This window comes from Mobula hypostoma, chromosome 12 (genome assembly GCF_963921235.1).
Source record: "Mobula hypostoma chromosome 12, sMobHyp1.1, whole genome shotgun sequence".
NCBI classification, from domain to species: Eukaryota; Metazoa; Chordata; class Chondrichthyes; order Myliobatiformes; family Myliobatidae; genus Mobula; species Mobula hypostoma.
Genome location: NC_086108.1, coordinates 8280372 through 8292592, shown reverse-complemented (window position 1 = coordinate 8292592; position 12221 = coordinate 8280372). Strand labels below are relative to the sequence as shown.

Here is a 12221-nt window from a genome sequence, read left to right as displayed (position 1 = left end):
CCCAGCAAACACCGATTTAACCTTAGCCTAATCACGGGACGAATTTGCAATGATCAATTAACCTACCAACCGTTAGGTCTTTGGGCTGTGGGAGGGTACCGGAGCACCCGGAGAAAATCCATGCCATCATGGGAAGAACAGACTCCCTACACGCAGTGACGGGAATCGAACCCGTGTTGCTGGGATCGTAAAGCGTCGTGCTAACCGCTACACCACCATGCTGTCCAATTTTCCCGAAAATGGTCATTGGGGTTCCCCGTATTCCAGCTCACTCTAATTGTGGGCGCAGCTGTCTGCACAAGTGTGTGAGCAGGAAGGTATGGCGTGTGTGCGTGTGATCATGTGAACGAGCATAAATTTGCCTTTTCTTTTTCTCTCTCTGCCTCCCCTCCTCTCTGCTCCCCTGCTCTGAGGCGCTCTCTGCCTCAACCCCTTTACGCAGTGAGTTTGTGGAAACTGCGCCAGAGATTTCCCCTCAAATGTAGAGCCAGTTCGAAGGGGTAGCCCTCAGGCAGACCTGGGGCCAACAGTTCTTTGATTTTCCACCACCGGGGTTAATTTCCCGCCACTGCCTGTAAGGAGTTTGTATGTTCTCCCTGTGACCATGTTGGTTTCCTCCAGGTGCTCTGGTTTCCTCCCACAGTCTGCAGACATGGTGTTGTGATGGAAATGAGGCAGATTCTGTGGGTCTCAAGGCAAGGATTCTGGACACACAGTTTTAACAATAAGGAGTTTATCTACAAGGGGAGAAGAGCTTGGGGACAACACAAGGCGGCTACAATATTTGCACAAACACGCTTAGAATAGATGAGCGTGGGAAAAGTTGGGTTGGCAGTACAATACACAGGAAAACGGTGTTGGGACAGAGTACAGGTACATATACAAGGGAAAAGTAACTATGATACCTGCCACCCCTTGACAATGGGCAGGCACGGCTCTCTGCTACAGGGACAACAATAAATGCTCCCAAAACCCTATTCAATGCATAGCTCACCATGTATCTCCAGCGCTGTTCTGCAGTCTTCAGCCTGGAGTGAAGCAGGGTGGTCCCTCGAGGATGGCAAAAAAGAGAGCGAGCCAAGCACATGTAGCGCCCTTTATAGGTTGGGGGGGCTGGAGGGTCTGGCCCAGGTGATTCACCGGGCGGGGGGGGGGCAACGGCTTGGTGCTAGACGGTTTAATCCAGTTAAGGTGGCCAATGGTTAAGTGTGCATTGATTAGTTGGGAGGGGTGGCATGTGGTGTGCCTTCCGAGCAGGTAGAGGGCAGTGCTGAGCCATGACAGGCACCGCTCTCTGGATACACATGGATTGGAAGGTTAATTGGTCACATGGTTGGCGTGGGCTTGTTGGGCCCAAAGAGCTTATGACTGTGCTGTATCTCTTAATGAAATCCTTGCCTGTCCTTTTCACATTAATCCTTGATCTCTCCTCGCTCTCTCCAATTTCATAAGGACACCTTATCTAAGAAAAGAAGTGCTGACATTGGTGAGGGTATGAAGGAGGCTCACGAAAATGATTCCGAGATTGAAGGACTTTCATATGAGGAGTATTTGATGGCTCTGGGCCTGTGCTCACTGGAATTCAGAAGAATGAGGGGGGGGATCTCATTGAGACCTATCGAATGTTGAAAGTCCTCGATAGAGTCGGATATGGAGAGAATGTTTCCTCTGGGTTCTAGGACCAGCGGGCACAGCCTCAGAATAGAGGGACATCCACTTAGAACGGAGATGAGGAGGAATTTCTTTAGCCAGAAAGTGGTGAATCTGTGGGATTTGTTGAAACAGGCGGCTGCGGGGACCGAGTCATGGGGTATATTTAAGGTAGAGGTTGATAGACTCTTGATTAGTAAGGGAATGAAGGCATACAGGGATGAGGGAGCTTGAGACGGGCTGAGAGGGAAATGGACCAGCCATGATGAAATGGCGGAGCAGACTCGATGGGCCAAATGGCCGAATTTTGCTCCTATATCTTATGGTCACGCCCAGCCGCTGCTCACTCCCAGCCTCTCTTGCATTCCAGTTCTGGTTGCTTCTTCACTGGGAAGCTGTGACCCTGAGCTCAGGAGCTCCCTTCTGGAATTTTCCACTCCTCGCTCTGTAAATCAAAGCCTCACTCTGTGCTCAAGACTGCAGCTTTGTACACTTTATTTATTGACAGAGATCAGGCCAACTTTCCGTGAAGTTTCACCTCCGTAAAGACCTCCCTCGTTAAGCCCTTGGGTCACCTGTCTGAATCGGAATCGTGTTTAATTTCACAGTGATATGCTGGTGAAATTCGTTGTTTTCCGGCAGCACTACAATGCAAACAAACCTGTCAAGCACAATAAGATGTGTATCTATAAGTAGTGCAAAAAAGAGGAAAAATACAATCGTGGTTTAGTTTCTTAGGTTCAATGTCCGTTCAGGAATCAGATGGCAGAGGGGATGAAGCTGTTCCTGAATCTCTGAGTGTGTGTCTTCAGGCTTTTGTACCTCCTTCCTTTCCTTCCTTGATGGTAACAATGAGAAGAGGGCATGACCTGGGTGATCATTCATTCATTCATTCTGTGCCGTGTACGATCGTGGTCTTTCCGTGACCATGACTGTTCTTGGCAAGTCTTTCTACAGAAGTGGTTTGCCTATCACTTTCTGGGATAGGTGACCCCAGCCGTTATCAATACTCTTCAGAGTTTATCATTGTTCACATAACCAGGACTTGTGATCTGCACTGGCTGCTGAGATGACCATCCACCCACCTGCTCCCGTGGCTTCACTTGACCTTGACTGGAGTAGTGATTGGGGAGGGGAGGCTAAGCAGGTGCTGCACCTTGCCCAAGGGTGACCTGCAGGTTAGCGGAGGAAAGGAGTGCCTCACACCTCCTTTGGTAGAGACGCATCTCCACCCTGACACGTCATCCTGGGTGATGAGGGTCCTTAACGGATGCTGTCTTTTTTGGGGGCATTGCCTTTCGTCTGTCGATGGCTGAACGTCCCTTTTTATTTGGGGTTCTTGTGTGACGTTGCCTGAGGTTCTTGTGTGACGTTGCCTGAGGATCTTGTCTGCCTTGAGGCCACAGAAACAATACTGAGTGCTGTTTGAATCAGAGACTCCCTGGAAACGGTTGATGCATCAGTTCGTTCTGATGAAGGGTCTCGGCCTGAAATGTCGACTCTTTATTCCTCTCCATAAATACTGCCTGACCTGCTAAGTTCCTCCAGCACCTTGTGTGTGGTAGTCCTCGGACCTGGGTTCAATTCTAGCCTCTGGCACTGTCTATGTACAGTTTGCACGTTCTCCCTGTGACCACATTGGTCCACACCCCGAACCAGGTGCTCTGGTTTTCCTCCCACCTTGTAAAGAGGTGCTTGTAAGTTGATTGCCTGCTGTTAATTACCCCTATTGACGGTAATTGGCAAAGGGAAGTTGAGGGGGTATGTGTGAGAGAGTGGGACTGAGGATGAGGATTGCTCTGCAGGGGGCTATCATGGGGCCCGATGGGCTGAACTGTTTCCTGCATTACAGCAAGTTTGTGAACTGTACTCAATGCAACAAGGAATCGTGAACCCATGAGAGAGTCTGTGGACGCTGGAAATCCAGAGCAACACACACAAAATGCTCGAGGAACCCAGCAGGCTAGGCAGCGTCGGTGGAAATAAGTAAACACGAGATTCTGCGGACAGAACATAGAAGAGTACATCACAGGAACAGGCCATTCGGCCCACAGTGTTGTGCTGAACTAGCTATAAAGCAAATCAAAAACACCCAAACACTAATCCCTCCTCCCAACACCATGAGCATATCTCTCCATCTTCCTAACATCCATGTGCCTATCCAAACGTCTCTTAAAAGCCCCTAATGTATTTGCCTCTAATGCCGTACCAGACAGCACATTCCAGGCATCCACCACTCTCTGAGTAAAATGCTTACCCCTCACATCTCCTTTGAACCTACCCCCACCTCCCTCACTTCAATGCATGCCCTCTGGTATTAGGCAATTCTGCCCAGGGAAACAGATACTCCCTGTCTAATCTATCTGTGCCTCACATAATCTTATAAATTTCCATCAGATCTCCCGTCAGCCTCTGGTACTCCAGAGAAAACAGCCAAAGGTTATTCAGCCTCTCATGATGGCTCATGCCCTCTAAACCAGACAGCTCCTTGGTAAACCTCTCCCGCACCCTCTCCAAAGCCTCAACATCCTTCCTGTAGTGGGGAAACCAGACCTGTATTTAATACTTCAGATGCTGGAAATCCAGAGTGACATGCGCAAAATGCTGGAGGAACTCAGCAGGTCAGGCAGCGTCTATGTAGGGGAATAAACAGTCGATGTTTTGGCCTGAGACCATTAGGACCATGAGAGAATTCTCCTGACAAGACTCCCAGACCCCAGCACATCCTTGGGTTGTGTTGGCTGTTGACGTAAGTGACTTGTTTCACTGTATAATTTTGATTTACATGTTTAAGAAACAGGATGGTGGTATGCGCAGTCGCAGTGGCCACTCTTTCTGTGTGAGTTATAGGTACTGTGTTGTGCACCTTGGTCCGGAGGACCGCTGTTTCATTTGGCGGTATAAACGTATGCCAACGACGATGTGAGGTTTATGGGCCGCCGAGGGAGGAGTGTGGGGTATTGAGGGGAGGGGTAGCAATTCTGGTGAGGGGGGGGCTTCTGGGACAGCTCACTCACCTTCAGTCCCCACTGGACGCTCGGCTGTCACCTGTGGCTGCACGTAACTGTTCGCCTGTGACAGCGGCCACGCCCCGGTACACTGCTTCGACAGGCTGGCTAAACCAGGTGCGGGTAACCGGCGGGACTCGCCCCACGGTGAGACAGGGATATACCCATCCCAGCATTTGAAGTCAGCTCTATCGGACTGGGCGGATGCGATCTACAGTGAGATCCAACGGCCGTAAGGCCATTCTGCTCTGTGGAGAGCGAAGAGCATGACGAGGCACAGGAGACGTCATGGTCATCCACTGCAATCAGGGAAGACCCCAGTTTGTGACGCTTGTTCGTACCACTGGACCCTGACCCCTGAGTTCGAGAGAGTGAAACTGCCCCAGTGTAACAGCTTTTCCACTTTAAAAGCTCTCCCACACAGGTTTCCTGTCATCGTCGGATTTGATAGTGTTACGTACCCCGTAACTGGGTTGCCAAACCAGCAGAAATGGAACACTCGTTGGAATCTGGATTACTAGGAACTAATAAAGTTTTATTAAAGAAACAAATAATACAGTGCTCTAATTGTAAAGATATAAATGTAACAGGTTAGCAATGATAATACACACCTATACACAGAACTAGGGTAATAGGAATCAACCAAGCTCTATCACAGTCTAGGGGTAAAATGATCAGTCTTAAACAGTGACGCAGAATTCATTTCAGCTTAGTGCAGTTCGCAGTAATCGCTGTACTACCGTTAGAGAGAGAGAGGGGGAATGCAATTTGGTTCAGGCAGACCTTTGATGTCTTCGCAGTTGGTTTCGGGCAGACCCTTTTATGTCTTCTATCCCGCTGTGGTCATCGACTATGACCCCTCTGTTCCGGATACGATCGTTCTTCCGTGGTGAACCCAGCACCCAGGCAAGGGCGGACACACACCCCAGGTTCCCACCGATCGTACCTTTACACCCTGTGAGCCTCTGGTCGGTTCCTGCGAACTGGACCTCCAAACTCCCACCACTTGTGGGGGCACACCGCTCTTTCCAGGGTCTCGTTGTCTCGTGGTCTCGTGGTGTTCCGTGCCTTAGCGAACCTGCTCTTTTTATCCCCTGCTGGGGTATCACCTGTCCATCAAACTTCAAACAGTTCAGGTTCAAAGCAACCGGTCTGTCAATATCCTGAATTGTGTTTCTTTTCCGTTAATCCCTCCCTCCTCTCTTATTGGCATTTTGAATGTTTCTCCATTGTCTCTCTTATCTCTCTCATTAGCATCAATCGTCTTGGTTAGCTTGGTTTGGCGTCACAATAGGAAAAACTTTCCCACGCAGGTTTCCCGTCATCATCAGGCACGACGGAGGACCAGCATTGTTGAATGTCAGTAAACCTGAACTTGATAAGTGAATAAATCTGAATCTCAGACACGAGGCAGTGTTTCAAGCTCGTACAGAAGTTCTACATTGACGATTCTTTCCCTGGGGACCTTTTCAGGAGAACCACTTTCGCCCGGTCACCAGGGAAAATGTTGGTCCAGGAGAAGCTCAGATAAACGCACAGGGGTGTAGGGGTGAGATGGGAATGGAGGAGATGGAAAGGAGGGTGGTGTGGGACAGAAGCACAGCGGGGCAACTGAGCCAGGAAAGTACAAGATGGGACAAGTGCTCACATGCAGCCTCTGGCTTGTGTTTCAAACAGGCAGGCACCGGCCCGTGTTTCGGTCTGTGTACCATGGCTTTCCCATGGTCCTGTTGTTAACAAATCACCCTGTGAGTACACGAGGCAATTACTGAGAGTTACCCGATCTCATCCATCATTGACCCGAGTGCTTGATGACAAGTTTATTCACAAGTTGTTAAGCCTGCAATATTTGGACTTTGTCTAGACGCATGTCTAACTCTGTAGCTGTCGGTGACGTTATCGGTTTGTAGTTTCACAAGAGCTTTGAGTTGCTGTGTCTTTGCAGAGTAGATTTCCTGATGACACGGAAGGAGGCAGGCCGGCCCATTAGCCCCGTGTCAGCTCACAGATCAATCCCGGAAATCGATTCTTCTCCCCATTCCCATCGACTCCCCACGATTCTCTCCCTCACCCACAGACTGGGGACGATTAACCCAACATGTCCCATGCCTTTGAGATGTAACTGGAGTACACGGGAACGTGCAGACTCCACATGGACAGCACCGAGAGGACGGGATTGAACCCGGGTCTCCAGAGCTGAGTTGGTTGCTCCTTTTAAGTCGCAGTTCAGCGCACGTTGGCAGTGAGGAATGGGCAATCCCGAGGTTTAGGAGATGCTGGTCCTTTTACTTCAGCTGTAGAACAGAATCAAGCCCAGAATCCGGAGTTGCATTCTGGGGTGTCTTCCCCAGGGTTGGCCCAGTTCTGGAGCTGGAGCCGGGTTTTATCGTGTGGCGCTCTGTGGAGCAGCGACTTGTTTCTGCCGCGGTCTTCCCTGGCCTGGAGACACCCCGAAGTGTCTTGCAGTGACAAGGGGAGCAGCATGGCAGCCGGCCCATGCACAGCAAGATCCCACAGAACTCGGTCAGTACTGGCAGTCTATTGGTGTACAGGACTTGAACCCTGATGGGTGCTGTAAAGAGCTGTGCTCTCCGGTAATGGTGACACGTCGTAAATATCGACCTCAGGACGCTGAGGTAGAATTCGGCATGTCCACCTCCCTCCTGCAGATGGTGGCTCTGGGGAGTTGTGCATTTGACGCAGGAATGTGTGGCAACAGTTGCAGGCCTTTCCCAGCACATTCTCAGGTGTGTTGAGTGTAAACACAAACAACATATTTCACTGGATGTTTCAATATACAGTATTCCCTTGTGTTGGACTGTATCCAATACTTTTTTTAGGCTTTTCCACTCTTCAAAATACCCTTGAAGGGAAAATCATACCACTGAACTCATCTACAAGGAGTGATGTTGCATGTCAGCATCCATTCTCAGGGACCCCACCACCCAGGACACGCTCTCTTCTCGCTGCTGTCGTCCACAACCAATGGGCTCACTTTCAAGGACTCTTCAACTCATGTTCTCGATATTTATTGTTTATTTATTTATAATCAAGTATTTTTCTTTTTCTATTTGCACAGTGTTGTCTTTTAGATTAGATTATGAGGACACTCAGTCCTCGTTTATTGTCATTTAGAAATGCATGCATTAAAAAATGATAGAATGTTCCTCCAGAGTGATATCACAAAAAAAAAGGATAAACCAACGACTAACACTGACAAGACCACATAATTATAACATATAGTTACAGCAGTGTAAAGCAATACCATAATTTGATAAAGAGCAGACCATGGGCACGGTAAAAAAAAAGTCTCAAAGTCCCGATCGACTCCCGATAGCAGGCAGCAAAAGGGAGAAACTCTCCCTGCTATAAATGTCCAGGCACTGACAACTGCCGATGCATTGGAAGCACCCGACCACAGCGGACTCTGAGTCCATCCGAAAACTTCGAGCCTCCGACCAGCCCTCCGATACAGCCTCCTGAGCGCCGTCCTCTGCCGAGCGCTTCAACCCCGCCCCGGCCGCCAAGCAACAAGCAAAGCCAAGGACTCGGGGCCTTCTCCTCTGGAGATTCTCGATCGCACAGTAGCAGCAGCAGCAAAGAGGGCATTTCAGAAGTTTCTCCAGATGTTCCTCCGTTCTCTCACATCTGTCTCCAACAAATCAGGATTGTGCACGGCACCCTACTTGACAGATTACAGATATCATTCACTGGAGAGGCCGGTGCGCGCTGTGTTGCACCGCCATCTTCTCCTCCTCCTTTACACGCTGGTTATTTGTCCATCTTGCTGTTGGTGGTCCTTCATTGATTCTATTGTTTCTTTTGCGGTGAACATCTGCAAGAACATGAATCTCAGAGTTAGTTATCTGTACTTTGATTAATTTTATTTGAACATTGATAAATTAGGTTGAATCTTGATCCAGGGTGGGTGGGATTTAAATTAATATTTCATCTGAAAAAGCTCCACCTCTCCTGTGAGTTATCTGGGTTTAGGGATGGTGACTTGGGAGAAAGCAGGAAGCCCTCTGATCAAACTGAGCTCATCACCTCCACTAGTATCCGCTCGAATTGGCACTAATAATTTTATTCTCCTCTCTTAGGTCCCCTCCGCTTTGACAAGCTCAAAATGCCGGAAGGAGCAGAGAGTGCCAGTGAAAGCCAGGTCTGCAATCGAGGTCAGTTCTTATGCTGGAGAGCTGCGGATCCAGAAGTCCCAGGGAGTGACACATTCGTAGGAAGGCAGGGCTTGGGGGTTGGGAGCGACGTGGTTTTGGACCAGTAGTAGGGAGGGGGTGATGTGTTATTGAAGGGGTGGTGGGCAGGGAATGGTGCATTACTGGTAGTGAGGGAACGGTGCATTATTGGATGAGTGGTATGTATACAGCCCAGCCCCTTGGGGGCAATTGGATAGGGGACTGATCCCTTGGGGGGGCACTGGGTAGGGAGGGTGGCCCCTTGGGGGGCACTGGGTAGGGAGAGGGGCCCCTTGGGGAGGGGCACTGGATAGGGAGGGTGGCCCCTTAGGGGGCATGGTTATGGCATTGCAGCACTGTTAAAAGGAAATATTGAACCCAGATGTGATGGCAGGTAGCCATACATCCTCACTTTTCTCCATCAGCCCTCACCCTCATCCATCAGCCCTCACCTATCCACCCTCACCCATCCACCCTCACCCATCCACCCTCACCCTCACCCTCACCCTCACCCATCCACCCTCACCCTCACCCATCCACCCTCACCCCCACTCTCACCCATCAACCCTCACCGCCACCCCAAACACCATCAGTCGTCAGTCTAAACCCATTGACTGTTACACTAAACCCATCGACCATCACATCCTCACCCTAAGCACCATCAACCCTCGCCCTCACACTAAACTCATCGCCCCAAACCCCATTGACGTCACCCTAAACCCCTTAACTCTGAGCTCATTGCACACGCCCTAAAGCCGAGCCCTACCGGAGCACCTAGTGTCCTGTTTACATAGAACTAACCCCATCCCAATAGGCTTCACCCCATAAAGTCGATCACCACCACCCCCCCCCATTAAATCCACTCTACTGCCAGTGCTAGTAGCCGAACCACCAACCTTGTCCCTTCAATCCAAGGGCCACACGTTGAAATACAAGAGTTGGGATTTTCTGTTGCAAATTGACGAGACTCTGTTTAGCTCCTGTTGGAGTACTGAAAGCAGTTGTGTTCACTCTGCTGGAGGAAGTACATGGTTGTTCTGGGGGTGGTGCAGAGGGAGTTCACCAGGATATTGCTTGGTGGCCTTCATTACTGGGTCTTGGAGTCCGTCCCAACGAGAAGTGAAGGCTGTTTTCCACCACGAGGGCAATGTATTTGCTTGACAACAAGGGTTTGACAATGGGAGTTAGCCACTCGGCCCCTCAAGCCTGCCCTATCATTGGGGGATCCATGCTAGCCCTCTTCCCCTGTCTACGTCAAAGCTACTTTCACAAAAGTGTGGCACCCTAGAAACAGGGATAAATTGTTCCTACTCGACAGAGTGTTGGTGAGTCCACACCTGGAGAAGTGTGCACAGGGTTGTTTTCCTAGAACAGTACAGTACAGAAACAGGCCATTCAGCCCACAGTGTTGTGCCCAACCAGCTAAAAAGCAAATGAAAAATACCCAAACACTAATCCCTCCGACCTACACTGTGTCTATATCCCTTCATTTTCCTTACATCCATGTGCCTATGCAAACGTCTCTTAAAAGCCTCTAATGTATTTACCTCTACCACCATCCTAGGCATCCACCACTCTCTGAGTTAAAAAAAACTTACCCCTCACATCCCCCTTGAACCTCCCCCCCCTCACGTTCAATGCATGCCCCCTGGTATTAGACATTTCAACCCTGGGAAACTGATGCTCTCTGTCTACTCTCACTATGCGCCTCCAAATCTTGTAGACTTCTGTCTGATCTCCCCTCAGCCTCCAACTCTCCAGAGAAAACAGCCCAAGTTTATCCAGCCTCTCATGATAGCATATACCCTCTAAACCAGGCAGCATCCTGGTGAACCTCTCCTGCACCCTCTCCAAAGCCTCAACATCCTTCCTATAGTGGGGCAACAGAATTGTACTATAAGACTCCAGAGGTGGCCTAACCAGAGTTTTATAAAGTTGCAACATAACCTCTTGACTTTTGAACTCGTGTCTCAACTAATAAAAGCAAGTATTCCATAAGCCGCCTTAACCACCCTATCAACCTGATCACGTTTGTTATTTGGGAAGGGACACATTGGTATTGGAGCCAGTCCAAAAGAGATTCAGCAGGATAACTGCTGGAATGAGAGGATTGTCCTGTTGTGAGAGGCAGATTGGATTGGATCTGCACTCTGTGGAGTTTAGCAGATTGTGGTGTGATTATATTGAAGTCTATTGTAACTGTCTTGAAATGTGAAATTTGTTTTGTGGGATCTTAAAATTGCTATAAATTACAAAACAAATAATTAGTGTAACAAAAGGAAAAACGAGGCCGTGCTCATCGACTCACGGACCATTTGGAAATCTGATGGGAGTGGGAAAGAAGCTGTTGCTGAGTTATTGAGTGTGTGTGTGTGCCTTCTGGCTCCTGCATCTCCCTCCTGACAGGAATAGCAAGAAGCAGGCACTTCCAGCCAGTGAGGGTCCTTGCTTATGGATGCTGCTGTCTTGAGACGCTGCCTCGAGACGATGTCCTCGATGGTGCGGAGGGTGGTGCCTGTGGTGGAGCCGGCCGAGACTGCAGCCGCTTGCCAACGTGCACATTGGAGCCTTCACACCAGACAGTGAAGCAGCCAGTCAAAATGTTCCCCACAGTGCATCTGTAGAAATACGGTGCCCATAAAAAGTAGTCACCCCCCCCCACCCCTTTGGAAGTGTTCGTGTTTTATTGTTTTACAACATTAATCACAGTGGATTTAATTTGTTTTTCTGACACTGATCAACAGTAAATGAGTCCTTTGTGTCAAGGTGAAAACAGATGTTTACAAAGTGATCTAAATTAGTTATAAATATAAAACACAAAATAATTGATTGCATAAGTATTAACCCCCCCCCTTAATATGACGCACCAAATCATCACTGGTGCAGCCAATTGGTTTCAGAAGACACTTAATTAGTTAAATGGAGATCACTGTGTGCAGTCAAGGTGTTTCAATTGATTGTAGTAAAAATACACCTGTATCTGGAAGGTCCAACTGCTGGTTTCTGAATGGACATTGAACCCATGAATACTACCTCACTACTTTCGTTGCACCACTCATTTGGAGAGTCACAGAGAAGTACAGCACAGAAACAGGCCCTTTGGCCCATCCAGTCCATGCTGAACCATTTGAACTGCCTATTCCCTTTGATCTGCACCGGGACCATAGCCCTCCATACCCCTACCATCCATGTACCAATCCAAACTTCTCTAACCTGTTGAAATCGAGCTCGCATCCACCACTTCCGCTGGCAGATCACTCCACACTCTCACCGCCCTCTGAATGAAGAAGTTTCCCCTCATGTTCCCCTTAAGCTTTTCACTTTTCACATTTAACCCGCGACCTCTGGTTGTAGCACCACCAAACCTCAG

General features: G+C 49.2%; 1 protein-coding gene across 3 annotated transcripts in view; it reads left to right on the top strand.

Moving 5' to 3' along the window:
* plekhg2 (pleckstrin homology domain containing, family G (with RhoGef domain) member 2) overlaps positions 1-12221 on the top strand; it is a 201311-nt gene that overhangs the window by 42329 nt on the left and 146761 nt on the right. For 2 of the 3 annotated variants that reach the window (XM_063063591.1, XM_063063590.1), the window contains one exon: positions 8759-8833. The exons of the other annotated variant lie outside the window; for it this stretch is intronic. In XM_063063591.1, coding sequence (XP_062919661.1) covers positions 8785-8833 — 49 coding nt within the window. In that variant the 5' untranslated portion in view covers positions 8759-8784. The remainder of the gene's footprint in view (positions 1-8758; positions 8834-12221) is intronic. 3 annotated transcript variants of the gene reach the window in all.